The 27,476-nt window shown below is 28.4% G+C and overlaps 1 protein-coding gene across 3 annotated transcripts in view; it reads left to right on the top strand.

Moving 5' to 3' along the window:
- Positions 1–26,404, top strand: part of LOC129960337 (solute carrier family 35 member E2B-like) — a 47,031-nt gene extending 20,627 nt beyond the window's left edge. For 2 of the 3 annotated variants that reach the window (XM_056073709.1, XM_056073708.1), the window contains exons 4-7: positions 6,870–7,118; positions 14,733–14,786; positions 18,893–19,096; positions 24,129–26,404. In XM_056073709.1, the coding sequence (XP_055929684.1) occupies positions 6,870–7,118; positions 14,733–14,786; positions 18,893–19,096; positions 24,129–24,321 (700 nt within the window). In that variant the 3' untranslated portion in view covers positions 24,322–26,404. The remainder of the gene's footprint in view (positions 1–6,869; positions 7,119–14,732; positions 14,787–18,892; positions 19,097–24,128) is intronic. The other variant, XM_056073711.1, reaches the window with a different exon arrangement.
- The last annotated feature ends 1,072 nt before the right edge of the window (positions 26,405–27,476 follow it).

Genomic DNA, 27,476 nt, shown 5'->3' with positions numbered 1-27,476 from the left:
TACCATTATACATTATCATTAATATAAAGACATAAAAAAACACATAAAAAGCACATCTTTCTGAATGTGAATACCATTTCTGGTTATTGTGTCAATATTTAGGTATATTATGAAATTAGAATTACAAAATTGAAAATTAAATTATGGAAAATTGTTGTCATAGAAAAAAATTACTGCTAAAATAACAACCTCAAAAATAAAATAAAATAATTCCTTAAAAAATGTAAGTAATTTAAATGAGGAGTAATTTTTTAAGTAATTCAAAATGCACATTGAAAAATAAAAAAGAAGCACTTAAATAAAAGAAAAAAATAAAATAAAAAGAAATATTTTTAAAACTGTATGGGAGTGCAAAAGAAAAAGCGCAGCATGTATTACAATTGTATAAACTGAAAAAAATCCGGGTAACACACATATACACACCATTCATCCAACATGTAGTCCCATCATTCATCTACATAGAACCCGTTTCAATGCTGTGCTTTTGAATCGAATACTATTCATACACTCCACTCACATACAACTTGAAATAAATCCGAATAATAAAGATCTGCCATTCCATCAACAAATATGCCCCTTTCCAAAGCGGGTTTTAATGTGATGCCTTCGAATCAAAGCGGAAGGTATTGTCAGAATTGATTCTCAATAACTATGAGAATTCGGCCAGAATCGAAAGTACGTTTAAGACGTATTAACAGCGATCGATCCATCAAGTTCGATGAGCATCAAAATTTAGATGGACATCAAATGATCAGTTAAATGTTCTACCATTGAAAATCTTTCATTTTATATATAAAAAAATATTTTATAAAACTGAAAATCTGGAATTCTTTTAAAGATACAAAATTCGAAAAAGAATATATTTTTGAAAATTAAAAGTGCCTGCTACAAAAAAGCATATGCATTAAAAAGTTGAAAAAGAAAAGTATGCTAACATATATTCCACTCGTATAAATACTTAAATAAATCCGAATAATAAAGATCTATCATTCCATGAACAAATATGCCTTTTCGGAAAGAAAATTGACCTTGATCGAAAGTTCGATCAATTCTGATCAGCATCGAACTAATTTGAAAAGAAGTGAAAATTCTAAGAGCTCGTCAGCTCGTTAGGGGGCGTAATTATTCTGTTGGTGAGTTTCTTCTCCATTGTCCATTTCAACTCACAAGAAAGGCATTTACGCGAAGTTTCTGTTCACATGTATTTTTATTTTTTGTGTTAAAATCGCATATTAGAGCAAGTGTTCAACATACACTTCCCGCTATGTAGAAAAGATTTCATAGATGATGATAGATAGTTAAATCTTAACTTGAAGAACTAATACCATCAAATATATTAAAGAACCTATCAGGACTTTTGATTTTGAACAGAAAATATAGCTGCGATTTGTCGGGAGAATTGAAAAACTTTGAAGGCTGTTGTATTTTCTATTCCATATAAAATAAGATCGATTTCAGCTTCAGACAAATGTTAAGTTTGTGACTCCAATGTTGTTCTGATTCAGTTTTGCTCTGCTGCTTTTATATTAACTTATGTCTCGAATACAAAATGCCATTGGAATGTTAAATTTGAGCAAAACTTTTTTTTCCCTTCATGCAGTAGCTTCTCTTCAGACCTCAGCTGCATTTAATTGTAATGCCTGTAACATCTTCTGTACTATAATAAAGTTTTAAGATTAAATAATGTGTAGCTTCTATTGCTGAAGGGATACATTTGGAGCTGAGATTTTTGCATGATTTCTAAGCTTAACCCTCTGATTCCTAAGATCATATTACTTCATATATCTCAGATATTAGAATGCCTGAGTTTCTTTTTTAAAGATAAGAAAAATTTCCCAACCTCCTCAAAAACTGCAATGATAGCCTTGTTCTAAGGGATTGATATGCAAAAAAGGTCCCAGCTTAACTGATAACTATGCAAATGTATGCCCTGAGATCTTTTGAGTGTTTTCAAGGAACCTCCCTATCCTTCCTCCAAACCCATCTGAGCGAGGTCAAGCACACTCTACGGGTATTCAATCATTGACATTTAATGAAATGGGAAAGGAATTTTGCAGTGATAACCAGGCGACACGATGGCCTTCCATAGCTTCGTTGAATGGCTATTTGCGGCCTTTCCGTATTGATAGAGTTACTTTAAAAAGTATTAAAATTCATCCAATGTCATTATTTATTACTTTACCATTATTTTGGGAAATCTATTCCTTATGTTTAAATTCAATAGAACATGAAAAAAAAATGCCTGAATAGTAAATATATGTGAAAATAATAGGTACACAATTCTTTTATTATATTGCAGTAGCAATCATTTGCTGGAAACTTTCAATTTAGGGGACAGAAAACAATTTATTCTAAAATTGCATGCTTTAAGAAATTATTTCATGCATTAAAATATGACAGACTTTTATAGAAATCTTATAAAAACCATATAGAAGGAAGGAAAAACAATATAAACACTCTCAAAAACGAATAAGTTCATCTCATGCAAGCGTTCAATTCTTCATGTCGTCTTAGTTTCACCTTTTACAAGGTGAAATTAAGGTTACGCTTATGTACAAAAATAAACATTCAAATTTTCATCAAATTCCATCCTGTTTTCGTTTGCGAAAGATGAGATAAATGCAATAATGATAAAAACATCCGCCCTGTTCAGCACTGAAAACGAAAATTAATTGTTCGTATTGATTCATTGTAATCCATGATTCATAATCAGGATACCGCTAATCGATTTGTTTTCAAAAATTAATATCCGAAAATCTATTTTTTTCGATCTATTTTTTTCTCTCGATAAATTAAAAAAAAAACAAAAAAAAAAAAAAAAAAAAAAAAAACAGAATCCTGAAGATTAGTGCATTCAAAATTTCTTTAAAATAATACATATCTATTATCTGTCTATTCTGCTATACAAAGATAGCAGAATAGACAGATGCATTAATATGCTATGCTGCTATGTATACATTGTATGCATTAATGTGCTATGTATGCATTAATATCCCATGTATGCTTTTTTCGTAAAAAGTTAGAGACTAATTTTTTAAATTGTCTAGCATTCGGTGAATAAACCGTTCGTGTGAATAATGCTCATCAAACACTCAACGTGGTATTGGATTGATCTTCTTACAATGCAAAGAGCTTACAGAGTTTCTTGAACTAATGGTGGTTTCCCTTCTGGTTCCTCTTCATTATTATTCTCCTCATGCTAATGCCTTTCTCGCTTCTACGCTTGCATGCTTGATAAATCATTTCTTCTGTAATCTTTTCAGCTGTCTCCAAATTTGTATCGATGCTCGTTCAAGCATCATAATCTTCGGAAATGGTTAGCTAATCTTATCAATGACATTAGAATTATACTCTTGTTTGATCCCGATAAAATCTCCATGGCGGCTGCTATTCTTTATTGTCACATCTGACTTCTTATTATGTTTATTTTACGAAATACAAGGGATCTAACAAACGTATTTTTTTTTTTTTTTTTCGCGATTTCATTGGTACTGAAAGTATCAACTGCTTCAATCACATTGATGATGTTTCATCTCATTTTATGCGACCTGATAATAAATAATGCGACCTGAGTATATGCATGATTACCTGATCTTGTGACTAGAAAAGAATGTATTTGCTGTCAAATAATAATAATAATTTTAATGTGCTTAAACAGAAAATTTGTGATTGATTTAAAAAAATGTCTTTTTTTTTTCAATTACTTTAGTTCCTAAAACAGCTGCATATTAGAGATAATAATAATGCTTTAATTTTGGAGATATTCATTCATTTAGAGGAGCTTTAATGTGAATAATACATTAGGACTCAATCCTGCCCCTCTCCCCGCCAAAGAAAAATTTGGTCCTCTTTAATCCTTTGTCAAATGAGTTATGATTTTATTATATGTGTTACGGCCAAAGCCCGAAGTTCGGTCGATTCGCGTTTTGGCCAAGAAGTTTGGCCAAAGTCCGAAGTACTTGAAATTAATATTGTATATTCTACTTTGGCTATCCATTTCGCGAAGTGGCTGAGAATCTTTGGCCAAAGCCCGATATGATAATGGTAGATGAAATTGCAATACCAAGTGCGGAACAAATATCTGTAAATGTAGGAAAAATCAACAGTTATGTAATTCGAAATGCCATGGAAGTTCAACTTGTTGTAATAAATGATGCGTAACACTATCGTAATTGTTTTCATCATTTGAAATTAGTAACATTCACTATTAAAACAGAATACTTAAAAATAAGTAAAATGTACTCATTCTTGAGCATGTTGTTATAATAGTTCCAAGTACAATAGACTTAAATTTGAGAAATGCATATACTCACTTTTTGAATACGTAGGGATTCGAATATGAGTATGTGTTTTTTCATATCTGCACAAATTATTCAAACCTAAATTTGCAAAAAAAAAAAATCTCGACTGACATGGTTGGCCCCAGAGGAATTCGAACACAGGTCGCTTGATCTGTAGCCCAATGAGCTGCCAACTAGGCTAACTCGCACAAGAGTGGTGTATTCCAAGAAATATTTTAAGGATGATCATCAATCTTTTTCTACTCCATAGACCTTATGCTAAATTTCCAGATTACATTCTCTTCCAAATATCGATTCATAAAATACAAACTTTTTTACAAGGGAAAAAAAGCAATATTAAGAGTAAATTAAAATAAATACAATGACATTTGTGCGTAAAATATAAATAAGGACATGTGGAATTCGACAGATGACGCCAAAATTAAATTAAGAAAATAAATTTTGAAAAATTACATTATTAAAAAGAAATGTTTTTAAATAACATTAACAACAAAACTATTTTTCCGTTATATTTGTTTTAATTGGCCCTTATATTTGCTATTTGCCTTTGCAAGAAAAAAATTCCTATTTTTTGAAGCGATATTTCGGCAGACAATGTGATCTGGGATCTTTAACTCTAGGTCTATGGAGAAGAAAAAGACTAAGGGTCACCCTTAAAGGTAGTTCAAATTGAGTACTCAGTTTGCCTTTGTATTCATACACAATACGCAACGCATTTGCTAAGGGCGCAAATCTAATCTTCTTCATGCTATCACGTTGTTACAGCATATACATTTACTGAATAATTTCTATTATGGCTTTAGTATGAGAGCAGAATAACACGAGATCATATTTTTATAAATTAAAAGCTTATTTTTAACTCAGAGGTGTCACTTATATTTGAACTCGTTTCTGAAACAATTGTACTTAAAAAAAACAGTACACAGAAGTATTCATTTTTGAATACTTCATTTTTAACTGTGTGTAAAACAATCTGGTCTTGCTTTCTTTCTTCCTACTTTGGCCGATCGACCCAAGCCACTTCGCGAACTGGCCGGCCAAAGCTCGAAATCAAGAAAAGATCTCACATTGGCCGGTAAGTTTACAGCAACGTTGGCCAAAACGCGAATTGGTCGATTTGGGCTTTGGCCGTAACATATGTAAGTTTAAAAGCACATTACTTGAGTATAATTTCGAAATTTAGCTTGGTTGTATGCAAAATAGTTATGTATTATCGTCAAAACATATGTAAGAAAAATCCGTTTAATTGGTACTCGGTCAGAAATCCAACCAGCTCGTTTACGAATAACAATAACTTATTCCACAAGAAAACAGAACTCACTGTCGAAACGAACACAAAGTCAGCACTGAACACAACAGCACGATTTCTTGTAAATGGCTAATTGAATTGCAGCACAGCATTAAGCAACTGGAGAACTCGCTTTGTGGTTCACTAGAATTAATAGTGTGTGCGCTTGCTAGTTTGGAAGTTTCTAGAAAAATCTCGTATCTTGGCTTCTAATAGATATATTTCCAAATAAATTCCGGTACTTTTAAGAACTTTCGTTTTTGCTGCCAAGGCAGGAGAGGTTATTAACCTGAAATTCATTACATTATCTTAAAATTCTCTTCCTTGCTATTAAACTAACTGCATAGGGAAGTAATATTACAGATTCGTACCAATAAGACGAGAATTGATTATTCTTTAGATTAAATCTTTATTTATTTGTATTTGATATTTTTATAGTTTGTAAGTTATTAATGAAATATTTGTCTTATTTTAAGATTATTTTTACATCCAAAAGAGTTTTTTAAACTTCTGAGTTACAAATATTACAAAAATCAAATGATTTCACGCTGCATTCATTTTAAGAAAATTCTTAAAGTTTTAATATTTTTCTATTGGTTTATGCAGTTTCTTCTAAATACTTTTGTTGTATACGACTCATTATTATTCTTGCGTTTAAGAATACAAATGTACATAATTCAAGAATTTCAATCCTTCGTCCCCCTCCATTAAAATAAGTATTTTTCAAATTTCTATTTCTTTATTATTCATTTTGAATCGCCAGAAGATCAATTAATAGAGTTAGAAGTTGCCTGTAAAAAATGTGTCTGTTAAGAAAATTTGCAATTGGTAGTTTTTCTTGATTTGTGAATTTTGCATCATTGCCCTGCATTACGAAAATTAAGAACAAAAAGAAAATAATAAAAGCAGTTGTTCTTTTTTCGTTTCTTAGAAATATCTTTTAATGCAGAAACTGTGTAGTTATCTTTTTTTGAGAAGTTGCTAAATTTATTACAGCTAATACATTAATAAGCTCAGTATTCACAAACTATTTGCATTTTTTTTTCATTAAATAGGATTTTTTTTAAAAGCACGTGCATTTTTATTATTAACATTCATTTATTTCATTTTGTGATTATAATATCAGTTGCAACATTTCAGTATACAGTTATTTGACAAAGACTATATTGATTGATAAAGATACATTTCCAAATCTGTTTATTTTTTTTAAATAATGAATTGTTTCCCATCCAAATACTGTGATGATTTCATTACAACTGAGTACTTCTTCCTTTATTCAGGTTTTCAACTTTAATTTTGGGGCTGATTGCTTTATGGTTTGTTCCTGTATCTTTTGCTGAAACTGTGAAAAGTTCTGCTCCTGTGTTTACAGTATTTTTGGCATGGTTGTTGATGGGAGAAAAAACAAGCTGGCTTGTCTGTCTCTCCCTTTTTCCAATCATGGGTGGATTGGCTTTATGCAGTGCTAATGAGCTGAGTTTCAATACAGCTGGGTTTGCTGCTGCTATGATTACTAATTTATCTGAATGGTATGTATACATTAAAATATCTATAAAATAATTTGAAATTATTTATAATTCCTAAAATATATCTATAATTTTACATTATAATATGAGCATTATAAAATTCACATCTGCAGTTGAAACTCAAAATTCAAATGGATTTATGTAGTTTCTTTTCTCATTAATATTTTTCATTTTTTGGTGTAGAATATTCGAGATGAGGTTAGACAGATAGAAACTGCAAGAATGACTTTTATAATACAGAAATTAAATTGTACATTTTCAGATTTAACTGCAACCAATTATTCAAATGTGCCCTCTGCATTTTGCTTATTTTATTTTCACACGAAACAATTCTTAAAATTTTTCTCTTTATTATGATTAAAGTTACTGATTAGTCAGGGAAATTTATCAAATTATTTATTTCTTTGTGTAATTTGTTGTTGTTTTTGTTCTATTAACTTTCTTTTAATCATGCCACCCTGAAACTGGATGTTCCTGAACACTCCTCGCCATACCCATGAAATGATAGATACTACACCTACGTAAAAGAGTGTAAAGCCATAAATGGATCAGTGAGGAAGAACTTCATGGGCAAAAATTGTATAAACGCAGTCTCCACCTAGATTCATAAACCCGTGGAAATTAAGTTTTAAGCAAGATCACTTTATAAGTAATGCATCACAATACCAAAATTTAAAAATACAATAAAAACAATCAAAAAATTTTTTAATAATCACATAAATGCACAGAACCACATAAATAATATCACACAATAAAATCAAATATAAAATACGATAAAGGCACATAACAAAATAGAATAAAATCATTCATAAAATACTATAGTTACACATAAAATACAGTAAAATCACACATAAAATAAGTAAAACTATACATAAAATAAATATAACCAATTTAAAATTTTACAGTAAATACATAAATATACAAAGCCACACAATAAATGCATTAATATTCCATCAAGCAAATTAAAGCAAAGTCTAAAGTAACGAATACGCGTCAAAATTATATATATATATATATATATATATAGAACTGTTGTGTGACTCCCAAAAAATACATTATTTAGTTATAAGATTTGCTAACACTTTCTGGCTTGATCACTTGGCTATCTTTTGAAACGTAAATATATGCTAGTTTTGTTTAAAGTGTTATTTCAACTGTGTGCCGTTATTTCTTAAACATGAATCTCAGCCATGATGTGAAGTATTATCAAATGAATGGAAGAAGACGAATTCAATGGGCAAATTGATTAATTGGAGAAAGTTTTGTGACTGTCAGGAAGGAGAAGTAGATTGTTTCAAGGCGCTCAACATGCCTTCATGTATGTGGATGTTCAGAATGTTATTATTGAAGATAACTGACTTGAAGCAATGACTAAAATTTGTGAATTTTTTGGAGGCCGATTTTTGGAAAAATGAAATAAATTCTTTCAGTAAAAGTACGAAATGTTGCCATGGCTGCAAAGTGCGCTTCCTGGCGTTCGAGTTGTCTCAAGTTGATGAAAGAGTTTTTATGCTCTGATTCATTTGAATCCTGTAATTACCAGGATACATATTCACAAATAAAATTTTGCACAATATATATTCGTGAATAAATTAGACTTCCCATATATGGGAGCAGAAACAATTATTCCAAGTGTTAGTTTGTTATGGAGAGATTTTTGAAAGTGTTAGAGTTGCCTCTTCGACCAAAAAAGTATGCGATTGCCTTTATAGAAAGGTATGTGGAACATTCATATAATCCTTATCAAATAGCTCAGTATGTGGTTTAAGTTTTAATATTTTTACTTAACGCACGACTGTATTAATCTTTTAAATGCCTTTTATTTGTTTTAGAGAATTCTAAGAGATGTCATCGAATTGACTATGTACCTCATTGCAAGCATTTGGTTCACCTGAAAATCAGTTCTTCGTTTTTCTCTGATATTTTAGAACACTTTTTTTTCCCTTTTAGATAATTTCATTTACTTATTAATACCTTCATCAAACAAAAACGGTTCTTGTCAGAGCCAGAAAATGTGCTTCTATGTTGATGAAGGTGATAACATCAGACCAAAATAAGTTTTGAATTTTTTTTTGAATTCGCAAAATTGTCTTCTTTTAAAATTGTACTAAGATCTCTCACAAGTTCTTTATATTTAAGTCTAAGTAATTAGTTTTCAGAATTCCCTTTATATAATCTTGAAATTCTTACCTACTTTATTTTGTACTTTCATAATTTTCTTGTTTTCTAAATGCATACAAATATTTGGAAAAAGGGATTTTCAAAGCCAAAAGACTTTATTCTGTTTTGAATTAAATTAGAGCATTATAAGCAAATAAATTAAGCTCATCCATAATTGTTTTTTACAATAACTGTGCATAGACATTGTGTTCTCATTGTCGTGAGCAAAGTGAGCAGAGTTTGCATAGCAAACATGGGAGAATTGCTATGCAGTCTTCTAAGGGGACTGCGAACTGAGGGCTGAGTTCCCTAGTAAAATAATACGATATGAAGTATAGATTCAAAAATAAACTTGGGCCAATTTAATTTCGAGTTTAATGTTTTATAAAAAGTGCCTTAGGAATATTCCAAATTTGTTGTGAGTAATAATTGTTGCAACTGGATCCATGTTAAAAGTATCAGCACACAATTGTCCAGAACCCACTCAAACAAAAGCAGCAAAACGCCTGACAAAAAATCACAAGACAAAAGCTATTTATATAAAAACTGAAACAAGACATTACAGAAAGCACACCCCAAAAAATAATAGCATTTTCAGGATCTTAAAAAATCAGTTCATTTAAAAACAATGTTCCACTAAGTCATGTTTTAAAAGCAATCACAATTTTTAAAGAAAGACATAAAGGGGAATATAAATACCACCTAAAAGCAAAAAAATTTAGCCATCATAAAAACTTAATAAAAATATTTATATATGTAGCACATGTAGAATTCTAAAATGTAATTATATAAAGTTATGTCAGGGGAGTAGAACTATGTCAGAGCCACCAAACATAGAGGTGACCCAATTAAATGATGAGAGTTCATACCATTTAATTTCCTTTCCACTTCGTGCCTTTCATGTTTTCTCTTCTTTATACAGACCCTTCCACTGTTTTTCACACCGAGCCCCAATGCCACTTATTCTTCTTGTTTTCAAAACATGAACGTGCACTTGTTACAATGGTTATAGCAGGTTATTTCGTTTTAAGTGTTGTTTATAGCTAAGAAACAGTTTGTTGGCAATCAGAAACATTGGACTTTCGTTGAGAAAAAAAGTTCTTTATAAAATTCTATTATATTAAACACAGATTTTAAAAACTCTAAGGATTTCTCACTAAGTACTATTAGAAATAATTAATTTGTAAATTTAAATTAGTTTCTAATTTTAAAAATTGACTGCTTAAGATTACAAAAAAACAGATCAATTGTTTAAAAAGAAATAGTCCTTTTTGTGATAATAATTAATATGAGTATATATTGTTTGGATAAGAAATAGTGTGTAAATTTTTGAAGCAGTTATTTTTATTAAAGTGTAGTTCAGCGTCACATTTTGTTACAATATATCTTGCAATTTGGGAATTTGCATCTCATCTTTCCCCCTGCATGTAGAGGAACATCTTTTTTGTCTAATGAAAAAACGTTATGTGGTATGTACTGAATTTCTCTTGTGCTAAATTTCTCCTTTAATAATTACTTCAAGTAATGTATTTGTTTCCCACAATTATAATGAACTTTGAATTCTACTTTGAACTTAGATTGAGGAATTTTCTCTCAGCAATTCTCAAAACTGTTTTGTTGAAAGCCATAAATTTATTAGAATCAAGTCCTGCAAATAATGAAATATTCGTGGATACCATTTGCAATTTTTATAACTAGTTGTAATTAGACCTTTAATGTCTTTATTTTTGTGTGAATATTTCATATATGTAGGTCACTGTCTTCCGACTCATGTGAAAGTTTATCGGTATTCACTCTAACTTCCCAGTATAAAATTATATTAGAAAACTCTTAATCATTATCATTATTCGTGTAATTATTGATTATATTTCATTTTCAGTCTGATACATTTTTCAAGGCATTTGGAAAAATATCTCAGAAAGAGAAAAGAGCACACAAGAACTTGGTACTCGTCAGTCCATATGTTTCTCCCCAAACGAATTCTGAATATCAGATACGATATATAAATAGTGCTATTCAAATATAAAGCGAATACATTTAATCAATCTTGATTATTTCTAATGATCTAATACCAAAACCTCATTGTTCTTTAGCTTAAAAAATTTTGTTTAGTGCTTTCAATTCGCAACATTTAAATAAGTCTGTTTACAGCAATTATTTTACTGTCAGATATCCACAAAAACCGCTAAATATAGACATAAATACCTTATTTATTAAGTAGTCACTTCGGCACTGTTAAATAAAATGTATTCTCAAAGGTACAAAAAAAAAAAATGAAGACATGTAACCATAAGTAAAAAACGTCAATTTATTTTTATTTATTTATTTTTTTCAGCACTCTTGCTTCCCCGTATATATTGTAATTTGATTTAATACCATTCTCTGTATTGTTGTAGTGGAAAGAAGAAGCATTAGATATTCATTTCGATTATCATAATATTTTAAAGGATATTATCGAATATTTTCTTTAACACGTAGCATTTAAAAATTAACTTTTATAATACATAATAGGTTAAAAGGAAAATTTTCTCAAATTGAATTTCAAATAAGTTAAACAAAACGTATTATTTAAAATTAATTAAAATAGGGAGGTAAGCGTTTAGCTTAAATAATACCTTTTCTTTTTAGAATGTTTTTAGAGAGTACATTTATGTATGCGGAAATATGGTTTTGATACTGGAAACACAAAAGAAATTAGCAGAAGGAAGCTTCATACATGATCAAAGTTTTCGTATAGGTATGGATATCTAAAATTAGCAGACAGTTGTTTCCAATAAAGGAATCAATTATATAATCACTGTACTTATCAACAGAAGTTGTCACTTAAAATTTCGATTTAATATTTGTATTATTCAAGAACCAAAGTTTTCTTTTTCCATGGAATCTGTTTGGCCACCAAAAACAGAGTAATTTTTTAAGATTTCTCAGATTATCTTTTAAATATCTATCCCAATAATTGCGATACATTCTAATAATTGTAGAAAACTACTTATTGGTCGACTAAATCTATTTTACTTATTCTATACTAAGGTAGAAATTAAAAATTTTTGTGCTCTGTTCAATAATATGCATTATTGTATCCTTATAAATATTAAGATAAAATGCATGTGTAAATGTATTATCATTATGTTGTTAGATTACTTACAATGAGATTTTTTAAAAATTTGATCTAGATCTTTGGTGTTTAAACTTTAAAAAATGCCATTTTGAGCAAAGAAAAATAATTGTTTAACTGAACCAATAAACCATCTCTTTAACTAAATCATCAATGGTAGAATAGCATTCATTTTTTAAAAAGAAAAATAGTTCCGCATACATGTTGACCTGATGAATTACAAATGCTTCTGAGTTCAAGTGGAAAAATTATTGAATTTTACATTAATTTCAAAAATAATATTTAAATAACAAAATATGTCATCTTCTGCTTTAAAAATTCTTCATCTCATTGTGATTTTATCTTTAGAATTTTATGAAGTGCATGACAAGTTCGTTTTCAACAATATTCGAACAAACGTCAGTGTTGACTAATTTATGTTGCATTTTTTATTTAAGACATTGCAGATTTAACATTAACAATGTTGCATAAAAATTGTTTCAATCGAAACTTTCAATTGTAAAAGTATAGCCAAAATTTCTTTTTTATGAAAAAAGCTTAATCAACTTTTTTCCCCTTAAAAAATCTGTCTTGTTTGAAAGTTTTTACTGTCATTTTTTATTTATGATTTATTATTTATTATTATTTATTTTTTATTTTATTTCTATTCCTCATTGCCTTCGAAGATCTTTGATCTTGTATAACACTCAACACAATTTTCTACTTTTTAACTGAAAGTAAAGGTAATGGAAATCAATATTATAATTCAGTTCAATCCATTTTATGTATTAGACACCATTAAAAGATGTAAGATATATTTTTAATTGATTAGCTTCATCATAGAGTTGGCATTTTTACCATCTAAACCCCCCCCCCCTCCGCCGTTTTTCCCAAAATGAAATTCTCACCATTTTCCTGCCGATTGCAATGTATTCTGAATTCATGATATATCCTTTCCCCCTTTGTTGCCAGGATGAAATCCTTTGCCGCAAACAGATTTAAAAAGTTAAATGTCAATCCACATGGTTTAGACTGAAATGATATGGTTGGTAGAAATTCAGTTGGGTTGAATATCCAACTTTCCTATCCACAGCATTCCAAATCAATTCATGTTTTTTGCTTTAACAATTGATTACACGCTTCATTTCCATCGTATGGTGGATGGACATTTAAAAAGTAGGAACCTCAGTTTATTAAAATGCAACCCAGGATTGTAGTGATTGGATTTTGAAGCGTTAGGAAATAAACGTTCATAGATGGCGCTAGACAACTAGCGTGAGTGTAATTAAAAGAGTGATGTCATTCGAGTGTTTGCTCTTGGAGGAGAAGGAGTTATTGAGCAGAGTAACTCGAACGAATCTGCAATAAATTTGTTAAGTTTTCTATTTGCCTAATTTTTTTCAAAGCACTCACGAACCAGCCATGACAAGGATTATGAACTCTTCCATTTTATATATTTTCAGTCTGATGAAAAGCAGTAATTTATAAATGTTTCTGGAAACTTGCGGTTAATAATTTCAAAAAAATATTGAAATAGTTTTATTTAAGCAAGTAAAACATGAATTGAGAAATAGTATAAATTCAAATTCTACTTTTCCTAATATTAACAAATAAATAATTCATTTTCAAAACATATCAGTTTTCATGTCTTATTAACCATTTATGTATTCATTCTTTAAAAAAAAATTTAATGCCTTCTAAATAGAACTCTGCGACCTTTACTGTTCAGTATTCTTCAGTAATGAACTAGAAAGGAAGGGATATATCTCCATTATTTATTTTATTAAATGCTTTATTAATTCTTATATTAATTATTAAATTATTATGTATAAATTCCCTTTTAATCATTATAATTCATATGCACAAGTTTATTTCTTTAATCCAATTATTATCAATAATATGTTTTTAAATTTTCTGCTACTGGCCTCATTACTCCAAGAAAAATTTAAAATTTGTTAAAATCAAGTCATTATTTCCTTATGATTATTTTTCTTTTTATGAACTGATTTTTGACATCTCTAACAGTTTGAATGTTTTAAATTGTGTTGAAAGTCATTTTGTATTTGCTGTATCCTTTTTAGAAAACAATCATCATTGTTTTTAACCATTTATCTATTATTAGTAACCAAATATCATTGTTCTGATGTAATATGGTGAATAATCATGGAAAAATATACCATATAAAACAGTTTTTTATTTCATTGTTTTTAAATTACTGTATTATGTGTAAATATGTGATAATAATGTTTTTAATAGGCCTTGTAGCATTAATTAATGTGAAGTTGGAATTTGTTTTGAAATAGAAATATATTCACAAATTCTATTATTCATATCTAAAAGTTAATATTGATCCTTCTTTTCAGTCTCCAAAATGTTTTTTCAAAGAAGCTCATTAGTGGAGATAAATATTGCTACAGGTATTTACACAAATATTTTATTGTATATTTCAATTGAAATTTTTTTATTTTGTTTTCTTTTATTGATTTTCTTTTATTTTTAAATTCATTTTAGAAGTAATCAAATGGTTCATTTTAAATGCTCCAATTCCCCATTGCTTACTTTGCAATAACCAGCTATTCCACACAGACACTGATTCAAGGATCCCTGAAATGTCCAATACTATCATGATATTTTTATGTACTGTTGGGAATTTTTCTTTTAGATGAATCAGTAAACCTGCAATCCTTTTATCCAATTTTTAATACCGGTTTCACTTGAACCTAAATTTTCAAATTTACTATGATGGAATCTGAAGTTTTATCTGCAGTTGTTGAATATTTATTATTTCTTTCAGATTTCTAATGAGATTTTTTAATTTCCAAAGCTGATTACAATAAGAAATTAAAACTTCTGCAATCAGAATTAATCTGAATTATTTTGGGCGCGTGTTATTTCAGGGTAGTTTGGAGCAGTATTGCTCGAAATTCTTAAGAATGTAAAAAAAACTTTTCAGCTTAGTTTTGTGCGAATTAATGTAAATACTGTGAGCTTTTATGGATTTTTCTAATAATTGATGGTCAAAAAGTACGGGGCAAAATATTAGTATACTCGTTTCAGTTACATAAAGTATTTAAACTCTACAGTTAAACTCTGAGGAAATATAGTATCTCAAGTTTGCTAAAATCTTTAGATAAACTGACTCTCATTCAGTCATTGGAATTATCACTGCAGGTCTTGAAAGAGCCGTAAACGCAAGTTCAAAAATGTTTTGTAGATTAAGTTTCTTGTTATCTTCAAGTGTCTACATCAAGATCAAATTTTCTATCTAGTTTTCTCAGGATTCCCAAAACCGGTCTTTATAAAGTATTTTGCATTATTGAAATCTTTAACCAACTTTTCCATATTTTTTATAATTATTTTGATTTTAATCGTTATGTCTTTGAAGTTTTCTGGTTATATTTTTCTTTGAAAGTTATTTTTTACCATATATTTGATCCATTTTATCATGATTTTATCTTTTTATTTTAAGCTGAAAATGTGTGTGTGTGTATGTTTTTTTCATTGTTCAGTCCTGAATAAAAATGTTTATTTAATCTCTTCTGGCTGTATAGAAAGCATTTTTCATTTTGCAGTTTAAAGAAACTTGTGGGTTTTAAAATTCTTTTGGCATCTTCATTTTTTCTGCATTATTTGCCATTAGATCTGTCATTTTGTTAGTTTTCTCTTGTTTATCATTTTTTTTTCTTTTGCTCAAAAATTTCTATTCTAGTTAAGGAAAAAAGCCTAATTTTTGTGAAGGATAGTTTGTAATGATGATGTCTTTTCCTTAATTGTTCTTAAGTCAAATATATTGGTAATCGTTCTGTAGTTGTATTTTTTGAATTATAACAATTAAGTATGAGGCTTTGCTTATTATTTGCTTTGCTGACTATTAATATAACAAATGATGCTTTTTATATAAACAAGGCTTTGTTTTTCTAAAAAAGTTTTATCCTTTTCTAAGAGCATAATTAGTATAAATGATTTTCTAAAATCCATGCTGTGTCCGAACAATTTGTTATTAAATTTCCATTTTAATATTTTTTTATATTTTATTTTAATCAAATGCAGAAATGACTATTGAAATTTGTGTGATAAAATTTACATGAAAATTTTTCGAATATTCTGGAACTTGATATTGTAACTTGTTAAGTATTCCTTGCTCTCTGCTTTTCTTATTTTAGTTACTGATTTGAAGTCTTAAAATGCTATTCTTAATATTTCGAAAGCAAATTTTTGATAAATTTTGAAATTACTTTTTGAGGAATTTGGTTAAGACAATTTTATGAATCTAATTACCTACCAGGCTGTAAACTGGCAATTAAATTGCCGATATATTCCTTACACTTGTGCATCTTTGATTTTATCACCTTTTTCAGAAAGTAGGGAGGGATGGAGTCATAGCACTGAGTTTCTTGGTACCCATTATTCAAAGATTCTTGGGAGTTATTCAGTCATCGTGCCATTTCCTTTTCCATTGTAAGGTCTTCAATGTATTCTTCATTCTTTTCCGATTCTATATTCTTATTTACTTTTTCTGTTTCATTTATTTTTTCAGGGATATCACTACCCTCTATAAAGGATACAAACATATGTTCTTTAAAAAGAACCTGCTTGATCCTTGTTCTCTGATCTTTGTACCATTCTGACAGTCGTTCTTTAATTAGGGATTTTTTCATGTTCCAAGGTTCAAGAGTGATTGAGGAGAAGTAGTTTTAAGCTTTATATTACCGCAAGTGTTTGTTTCAAAAATTAATGTCAATCAATCTTTCAAGGTCTTAGGGACAGGGTTATTATCAATTATTTTCTTTATTTATTTAAATATGATTTAGGATTTGATTTCACAATAAATGATAGTTTCATTGCCGCGGAAAATTTGTTTTGAGTAATGTGTTTCCTTTTCAATAAATTCTAGAAATTTGAGGCAGAACTTCAGAGTTTTTATCTACACTGGCTTAATCTATTGTGCATTAGTTCATGTTTAATGCTTGAACTTCATATACTATTTGCAAACTTTCAAATAATAGCCTTGAAATCATTTGTCTCATGTTACGATACAAAATTTCCCTTCAGCTCTTCAAATATTTCTTCTCTGAATCTGTTCATTTCTCTAACTTTTAATCCAAACTAGAAACATGCTTTCATTTTTTTTTCATGGTAAAGTATCTTTGCTTCAGTGTTGGGATCTTCATTGTTCTTTAAGCTGGTTGAGTTTTCTTAATTTTGGTTTAGGCAAGATTGTGGTTATTATAGATCGATTTAAAAATGCTGTTCAATATAAAGGATCTTTAGGCCACTTTCTATTCTGGTTGTTATCTCTTATTTTTATGTTTACAGCTAAAAGTTTATAAAAATAGTTTCGAAAATTCAAAGATTAAAAATGAATAATGATTATGTTTATATCTGTAACTTTGTGTTGTCTCTCTCTACATTGTGTTCACAAAGATGTTATGAATGCTCTTGTTAAAATGTTGTCAGAAATCATTCATAATTGTTATAATGTTATCACTTCTCACTTTTATTTTCTATTTTGTTGTTTCTCATAACATTTTGGTACTCTATTTTTATCTATTCTTTTCTATGGCTACATGACTCTATATTGTGTTCACTGTTTGAACTGTTTATTAACAGATCACCCATTGTATATGGAATAATCTTTAAACAATTAAAAATATAATGCTATGAAGAATTCAATTCCATAAATTAATTTATATAAATCATGATTATTGCTGCATATTTCAAATGATTTATAGGTAATTCTAAGCATGTATTATTACTTTTTTGTTGTAACTATTTGGAATTTGAATGGTCTTACAATTTTAATTGAAAAATAGAATAGGTGTGTAATTTTAAGTATCATTCTTTTTTTAAAATCTGTAAATATGAAAATTGACATATGACTAATGTGTGTAAAGCTTAGATGATATGTGATTATTACAGTTTATTTCGGAAGATTAGCATGCTTAAATAATGAGCTAAAATTTCTTCGATCTTTATTTAATATATATTATTGTGTTTTTCATTTTCCTATTTGATGCAAGAATAATTAAACTGCTTGTCTCTCTTGAAGAAAATTAATTCTAAAATAAAAAATATATATATTTAGAAACATTTTGTATTAGTATACTTAAGAGACCGAATTTTTTAAGAAAATTAATAGCTGTCTATTTTTTATTCTTCAATTTAAATTCTTTATTATAAATATTATGAATTTTCGTATTTACTATTTTATGATGCACGAGCATGTAATAAAAATTGACTTAAATTAGTAGATTAATAGGTTAATTAAGTTTTTGAAAATAAAAACAATGTCTTTAAAAACACACAAGTGTACAGATTAGAAAGCTGGAGACCATCATGAAGTGAGTAAAGATTCAATAACGGAATTCCATCTTAACAAGCATGAAACTAGTCTTATATTAAAAGGGTGTAGTAAATTTGTCAGCTGTTTTGAAAGTCTGGATTTTAAAAGCATTTTTCTTTTCTGTTTCAGTCCACCATAGTTACGTCTGGATTTTAAAAGCATTTTTTTTTTCTATTTCAGTCCACCAGAGTTACAGTTTTATACCAGTGTTGCTTCTATATGTGTCCAGATTCCAACTTTAATATTAATGGTAGATGTATCTCTTGTTAGAGCAAATTTTACGTACAAAATGCTTCTTCTACTAGTGATCAATGGTATTTCTTTCCATTGCCAAAGCATTACAGAATACTCTTTACTTAGTTACATATCTCCAGTGACACACAGGTGGGTTTTATACTGAGTATTTTGAAATAGAGTCCCCCCACCCCGCCAAAAAAAATTAACAAGCATTTAATTTTTTTAACTAATCACCTAAACGTATACTACCTATTATTATTAGTTTTGTTAAATAATGTGGGGGCTTGATGGTGAGATTTCGACTTTGGGATCGGAGGGTTCTTGGTTCGATACCTGATTCTACCTGAGAACCGTCGTGTAAGCGTGTCTGGGGCATCTTAAGTCTGCAGGGGTCAAATGTCCTCCTGCTAGTGCAGTGCAGAAGTTGTGAGAGAAACATGCCGGCTGAAGTATCGTCCTCGTGATCTGACCGTGACTCGAAATTATAAGGTTCGTCCTGAAATAATTCTAATGTTGCTTTAAAACGAAACATTAATATAACTAACTAAATTGCTGAATTAAATGGACGGTTGCATGAATACATTTTGACTTCTGGGAAAGTTGATAGTAAAAAGTTTAGCTTTTATACGGATCGTACAGTGAAACTTTTTCTATAAGTAAAATGTACCGCTTGTATTCATCTATGGGCACACAAAGCTTCACGTTCCTCTCTGCTAAACTTACAGATATATTAAAAGCCAAATTTATTTACTTAAACATTTTTTTCCCTGCTAATGCTTGTGCAGACCTTTTCGTTGTACATTTGGGGATAATACCCATATAGTTATTGATTGCGAAAAAAAACGAAATCAGTATGTAAAAATGCATTATTAATTTTGATTAATTTTTTAAAAAAATGAACAGTATTTATTTGAAAAAAAAGTAATAAAAGGGCGGAATGGGAATATAGTAATGCATTTATTATTGCATTTCAAAAAGAAAAAGGAAAGAAGGTGGTCAGATAATACATTTATTGAAGTATATGAAGTGTTTATAAAACTTGTTCAAAATTAATTCCAACAACTGTACAAACTTGCATTCTATTAATAATATTTGAAAACACTTGCATTTGTATTACGATAAAATACATAAATATGTCATTTTTTTGGAGAACTTAATAGCACACACACCACTGCGAGCAAATAATTTTACCTTCTTGTACAATATTTCATTACTTCTGAGATATTTTAAACCATATGTCCTCACCAATCATAATGAACTACAGTATGCGTAATCAGCAAATTTCTATCAAGCTAGGACGATTGAATGAAGTTATTACTTGACATATGTTCGCACATGGTAGTTTTTCTGGTTAAATTTGCATTTCTGAAATAAATGTGTATCTAAATTTGTGATAAGCCTTCTCCAAATTTTAAAATAATCATAAGTCTAGAAATTTTGTAAATAAAAATATGAAACTTTATATGTGCATAAATGAGTGACAGTAAAACGTTTTATTAATTGACATTTTTACACTATCTGAGATGTATAAAAATTTAATCTTTAAACTTTTTATTATCAACCTCCACAAAACCCAAACTGTGCTCATACAATTACCCATCATATTTAATAAAAGCATTTGGAAGTGTATGTCTAGTTGCTGTATTAAGAAAATTAAATGCTTGTTCTCTTTTTTTGGGAGGGCCTGTATATTGTTGCATCGCACCATCAAGTTTAAATATAGCATGTTTGTTTAACTTATAGAGTATAATAGTTCTATTGCAACAGGTCTACTTATTATTCTAAAAAAGTTTTGCTTTGTTATTAATATTTTTGTGTTACAGTTTAGTGTTTTATTATAAATAAATTATTTATAGTTTTTATTACAATTAAATATCCGAAAAATGATTGTAAAAACTAAATTCTCTTTTGGAGTTTTTATAGAATTAATTATAGAATTTTGGGAGGAAAACTTGCATTTTAATTTCAAATCTAGAATATAAGCATCGCTTTCTTTTTTCCAGAATTTAATCCCCAAATTTGTTTTTATAAGAATTCATTATAACTTTAATAACTTTTTAAAAGAATTTTTACTTTTTTGAAATTGATTTCTGATTTGTTAATTTTCTTTTTGGTTTTTATCATTTTTTGTTATTATAATATTGATTGTTGTAACTGTTGATTATATTTTTATATCTATAGCTTGGGTATATGTATTTGGTACTTTTATCTATGAGGTATCGAATCACATTATCGAATAATACGCATTTTTTGGTATTTCCTTTGCTTTTTGTTTTAAATTATAAAACATGGAAAAAGTGTTAGAATTTAACTTTAATGCCTTATTTCATGGGGTGGTTTATTTTCAAGAGCCCTTAATACAAAAAATAATTTTTAGGCATCCCAATACGATAAATAAACTGTGTCATAAAAAGTTAATGAAATTGAGTGGTTTTACATAACGATTTCTTTATTCAATATTCGTTATCAATCAGTGAGGCAGTTAAGAAAAAGTTATCATTACATACTGTAACCAATCCTATTGAATCGCTAATTTTATTTAAGATTCCTTATCATTTCAGTGAATGAATTTATACTGAACAAGAATATCATGAGTATTTCATTGAAAATATAGATTGTAAAGAATTCAGCTTTTTTTAAAGTATTTCATCGCTTTAGAAATATATTAATAAATGCCTTCTTTTGTTGAATATAAATAAAAAGCAAATTTCAACTTTCTGATTTTCCGCATTAATTCAGTTCATGTTCTGCTAAAGTTAGAGTAAGTTTTTATTTGGAAAAATAATATTTTTATTCTGTAATATTGAAGTTGAATAACTGTTTTCAATTTGCATGATTTACTGTAAATGCAATTAGGAGGAAATTAAGAAAAATGCAGAAAATGCAAACAATTAGGAAATGAGTAGAAAATATGCTTTCCAAAATGTTAGTTTCTGCTGAACATAATGTGTACAATTATTTTAAGTTTACATTCTTATGAAAATGCATATTTTAGCGTATAACGTTGGAAATTGTTTTTGAAACCTCAGACATTTTTTTATTCCAATTTCTCTTTTTCAGTTAGGTTGCTAATAGTTTTATCCAATGTGCTGACTTCTTATGAAGAAAAAGAATAAAATTTTCTTTCCCATGTAAATTGAGAAATTGAAAAGATAGACTTGAAATATTTATTAGAAAAGCAAATTATGTAATCATTGGGGGATTTTTATCAGTATGCTAATTTTGTATAAGTATTTAATTTAAAACCGTATTTTATTCTTAATTGAAGCATTAAATGCCACTAATTTATGTGATGTCACAGCAGGTGTAGGATCATATTTTGCTGTGATTGACTACTAAATTAAACGACATGCGAATTAATTAAAAATGTTCATGTTTTTTCATTTTCAAATTCAATTTTTGAAATCATCTTTTCAAAATAAGCCATGTTTTTTTTTTCTTTTTATAAAATATTTTTGTCACTATAAAATATGTATGATTTGTGTTTTAGCCAGTCTTTCATGTAATAATAGTGACAAGGTTGTCACGCCACGAAAATTCCCGAAAATTTGAAAATGTTCATAAAAACGAGGAAAATACAGAGAATTTTGTTTCTTAGTTATTTTTTTCCCATCTAAAAAATGCCGATCTTTAAAGATTGAAAGAATAAAAGATCATGGTCATCGCTTCCAAAAACGAAACACTATCCGCTATTGTGTAATGCGGAAACTCGCACCTTTTCTACTCTTTCCCCCTTTTTTCTGTATAGATCAGTCCAGTTTCGATTTGTGAGACAGTTGTTTTCTTTCCATAATATTCCAGAATTACCGCTAATGAGCATGCGCGAGACATCTGTAATTGTGTGAAAGATCAGAATACATTTTTCTGGTGGGAATAGCAACATTCAATCATAATGGTGGTATTTAATCATTCACACGTGAGTTTATTGAAAGCTTTGTTTATCATTTGAGAAATTGTAAGCTTATTCAGAATAGACTACAGAATTTTTTAAAACAATGAGCTGCTTAAAATCCGTATTTAATACGAATTGGACCGATAAAAAAAAAAATCAATATTGATTTTGCCGAAAGGGATCGAGAACTCCCACAAAATCCATTTGTTGCGTACTGCTCACTTTGTAAGAAATTAATAAGCCTAAGTAATATGAGAAAACAGGCACTTATTAGTCATGCCCCCAAAAAAAGAGAAACAAAATTGCGTGTCAATTCAAAAAAAGTCGCAATTAATATTAGACTTTGTATCTAAAGGAATGAAGGAGAAAGTAATATGTCAACTTTTAGTTCAAGAACAATAATTTAAAGCTGAATTTTCATGGGCATTAAAACTTGTTGCATCACATTTGCCCTTTAATGCATTCAATGATATACCGTAAATATTTTCACATATGTTCACTGAAAGTGAAATAGCTAACAAAATGTACGTTAGGCCGTACAAAAATGTCGTACCTTATTTGTTAAGGGGTAGCTCCATGGAACTGATAGCTGAAAAATGTGCAAAAATTGATGCCCAAACTCACGAATTAGCAAAAATAAATAAACAACAAACAACAAAAAATTTGCTTTGTAATGTTTTTTTTTTTTTTTTTTTTTTTTTTTTTTTTTAACTAATCATTAAATGTTTTGTGTTTTATTTCACCCGAGTTCGTAATTTTGTGTGACTTAAATTAAAGAGCATGAGAGGTAATATATCCCTCCGCCCCTTAATATAAAAATTTTGTCTTTTCTAAATTCTACATAATAAATAAAGAGATTGTTTTTTGTATGTAAATATCAAAATGCTTTTAATATGCTATAATTTCAATTAATGCTAAATTGTTGCTTCCTTTCCTTGCTTTTTCCACTCCTTAAAATCATATTGCATTATAACTAGCACATGAGTGCTATTTTTGCATTTCTTCTTATTTTGAATAAACGTTCAGGGGAAACAAAAGGAATTTTTTTTTCCAGATTTGAATGGCAACCCTGATTGAGAAATATTCTATAAACTTTTAGTATGTGACATTTTTATTTTTTAAATTATGAATTTTAGATAGCAGTGGAATATTCAAGTACAATTGTGTAATATGCATAAAAATAATGAAATGGTGTTTTTGTGATAGACGGATTGATAAAAATATTTCAATATTTTCATTGATAATAAATGCATTCATTTTAATTACGTATTTATTTTTTCTTTTTAGTGTTGCGAATACAGTTAAAAGGGCTCTATTGATATGGCTGTCTGTGATTACGTTCGGTAACAAAGTAACATTCCTAGGTGGATTGGGGACAACTATCGTAATTGTCGGAGTTTTTGGTTACAACAAAGCAAAACAAATCGCTCCTACTGTTTTAGTTCCTTCAAAGAGTATAAAAGAAGTGCATTCTATATAACACACATGCCTATATTATTTTGCATTCTTTTTGTCTGTGATTTGCATTTCTTGACCTCATTTATTTCCGCATATAATTTATTCAATCAAATATTAAGTTTATATTCTTTAAGTTATTTTTTTCTTTATTGTAAATACTCATCACTGAAGGAAAATGGAATATGATTTTTGCATTAAAAGAATCCTTAAACTAGGCTTTTTCATTGTTTTCAATCACAGAATGGTGAATTGTTGATTTTGCACTTGCTTGTAATTTGAACTAGATTTTTTTTTCTTTTCTACTATTTTTTTCATGGGTTCAAAGAAAATATATATTCAGATTCAAAATGCATTGTGCTGTTCTTTTAGATATTTATTTTATATATTATTTAAGATTTAGGGCTTAGAATGTATGTGCTAATTTACTTTCTGGAAAATTCAGAGGTGCAGGTTTTGTGAAGAAATATATAAAACTTCTCCATATTCTTTATTTTATGCATTCCAATTACTTTTCATCAGCTGACCATGATGCAATATTTCCAAGATCCGTTCCAAAATACTCTGTGTAATACTCTTTCTATAAAAATATGAGATTAACTGAAAAATAAGCAATTCACTTGTTTGTCAGTAATCGGTATTATCCTTTTCTTTTATTTGCCAATATTGTTTCATAAGCTTTTTTTTTTTTTTTTTTTTTTGAGATTTCAACTTTATGAAGTTCATTTTAAAATTCTGAGGAAGATGTAAGATTTTTGATTTATTAGGGAATTTATAAAACTTTTCCATGTTCTTTATTTTATGCATTCCTGATGCTTTTTCCTCAGCTAACCATGATTCAAAATTTGCAAGGTCCATACCAAAAATACTCTGTGTAATACTCTTTCTGTAAAAATATGGTAACTGGAAAACATGCATTTCTTTTGTTTATCAATAATCTGTATAATACTTTTCTTCTATTTCCCAGCATTGTTTCCTGGGCTTATAGTTGTCTTTTGAGTTTTCAACTTTATAAAATTATGTTTAAAATATAAGACTTTTGATTTTATTAGGAAATATATAAAACTTCATGTTTTTTATTTTATGCATTCCTGTTGCTTTTTCCTCAGCTGACCATGATTCAAAATTTGAAAGGTCCATTCGAAAAAGGCTTTGTGTAATACTCTTTCTATAAAAATATGAAATAAACTCAAAAACAAGCATTTCACTTATTTGTCTATATTCTCTATAATATTTTTCTTCCAGTTGTCAGTATTATTTCCTGTGCTTATTGTTGTTTGTTTGAGATTACAACTGTATTAAATTCATTTTCAAATTCTAAATATAATTTTTTTAAAAAAATTTTTCTCGAGACATATATATTATCGAGACTTTGCATATATATTATCGAGACTTTGCATATATTATCGAGACTATTATCGAGACTTTGATTTTTCACATTTCTAAACGTTTAGAGAATATATCCAGTTATTTTATGCAACTACAATGATTGCATGTATTATATCAAGCAACTGAGTTTGTAGTCTCTCGATGATTATTCTTTTCTCTACATTGATCACAATCTTCCTCTTGTAATGTGCTAATCAATGAATTGTAACATGAAAATACGAATGAATTGAATATTATGTAATGAATTTAAATCTGTAAGTTTTTGTATTATTATTTCTTTCTAGTCATTGAAATGAATTTTTGAAAACTTTGTGAATTCCTTGATCCTGAAATGATAATTAAAAAAAAATCTATTATTCATGTATTTTTGAAACAAAAGTTCTTTCTTTTAACAAATATATTTTTGTTATCGGTATGATATTTCAGCTACTGTAAAATAAAGAAAAGTTACTACTTGCTGGAATATAACAATTGAAAATACCACATTTTAATACTTTTTGTGATTTTAATCAGTTTTAAATGGATCAGAATGAACTTGTTTTTAGAATTGTTAATAATTATAAGTCTACATGCATGCTCATTTTATATCAGTTTCCAATGGAGATTTTTAAAATTGCTCATTCTTAAGAAAATATATAAATGTTTCATGCATTTTTAAATATTTGAATATTGTAATTTTCCGTTAGGTTTTATAAATAAAGCAATTTATGAAAACTGGATATTATTGTATCACTGTTAGATTAAAATTTCTCATTTAATTGTACTTGTATAAAGCGTTTCTTATTAACATAAAACATTCTTGCGGATCATTGCCAATTCTATTTTAATAAGATATTAATTCGCTAGAAAAAGAAATCTGAATGAAATTTAATCTCAATATTTATTAATAAAACCATGAAAAAAAGAAGATGACATATGTGCATGTAAAAAGAGCACTTGTTTGTTAGCAGTTCTTATATTTATGCTTCTCTTATAAATTTATTTATTACATGACTTTTTTTAATTGTCCATTTGCTTCGTTCCATATTTCAGTTTCTACTGAACGGTTCGGCAACAAGAAGAAAAGGATCTAGCTTAATTAAGCTGGCTATTATAGTTCATAAATTACACATTATTTTATAAAAGTTCGAGATGTAAAGTTTGGTTTCCAAAATGAAATGGCCAAATTATCTGCTAGGGAAGCAAATAAAATTAAAATTGTTAAAAGTAGATAACTAACGATTCAGTGAAGTTTATCCGGGTGCTGATTTAAAATTTCCCATGCAGTGATTTATTTCTCTGAATGAGGAACATTTAAGTATCCGAATTACATATATAATCTCTGTACAGCACATTTTTATTCACGAAAAATTAATTTAATTTGACTTAATGTAAGAAACAGTAGGAAAATTATGCTTAATGTTTTTTTCAGCCTATAAAAACAAAAGGTTACATTATATAAGTGTTGTATTTTCTGTTAAGTCGGGAATATTATTATAAATGTATTTGTTTATTGGTAAGAAGTATATTTTACATAAATAATTTTCTTTTTAAATGAACAACTTTAATACTCATTTGGAACAAAATTTATAGAGACTCTTGCAAAGCAGAGTTTAACATTTATTATTGTATGCAACATACTGATAGGAGTAATAAATATGTGGCAAGTATTTTAATTCAATAATGATGTGTTGGCTCATGCATAACTTAGTTTGTATTAAGTACCTATACACCTCTACATAATTAATTTTTTGTTTGTAATGAATGAAAATCGGACAGCATTTATAATTTATTATATCATCAGCTGTACTT

Source organism: Argiope bruennichi, chromosome X2 (assembly GCF_947563725.1).
Source record: "Argiope bruennichi chromosome X2, qqArgBrue1.1, whole genome shotgun sequence".
In the NCBI taxonomy this organism is placed as follows: domain Eukaryota; kingdom Metazoa; phylum Arthropoda; class Arachnida; order Araneae; family Araneidae; genus Argiope; species Argiope bruennichi.
Note: the sequence above shows the minus strand (reverse complement) of the source record. Positions and strands in the feature narration are given on the sequence as shown.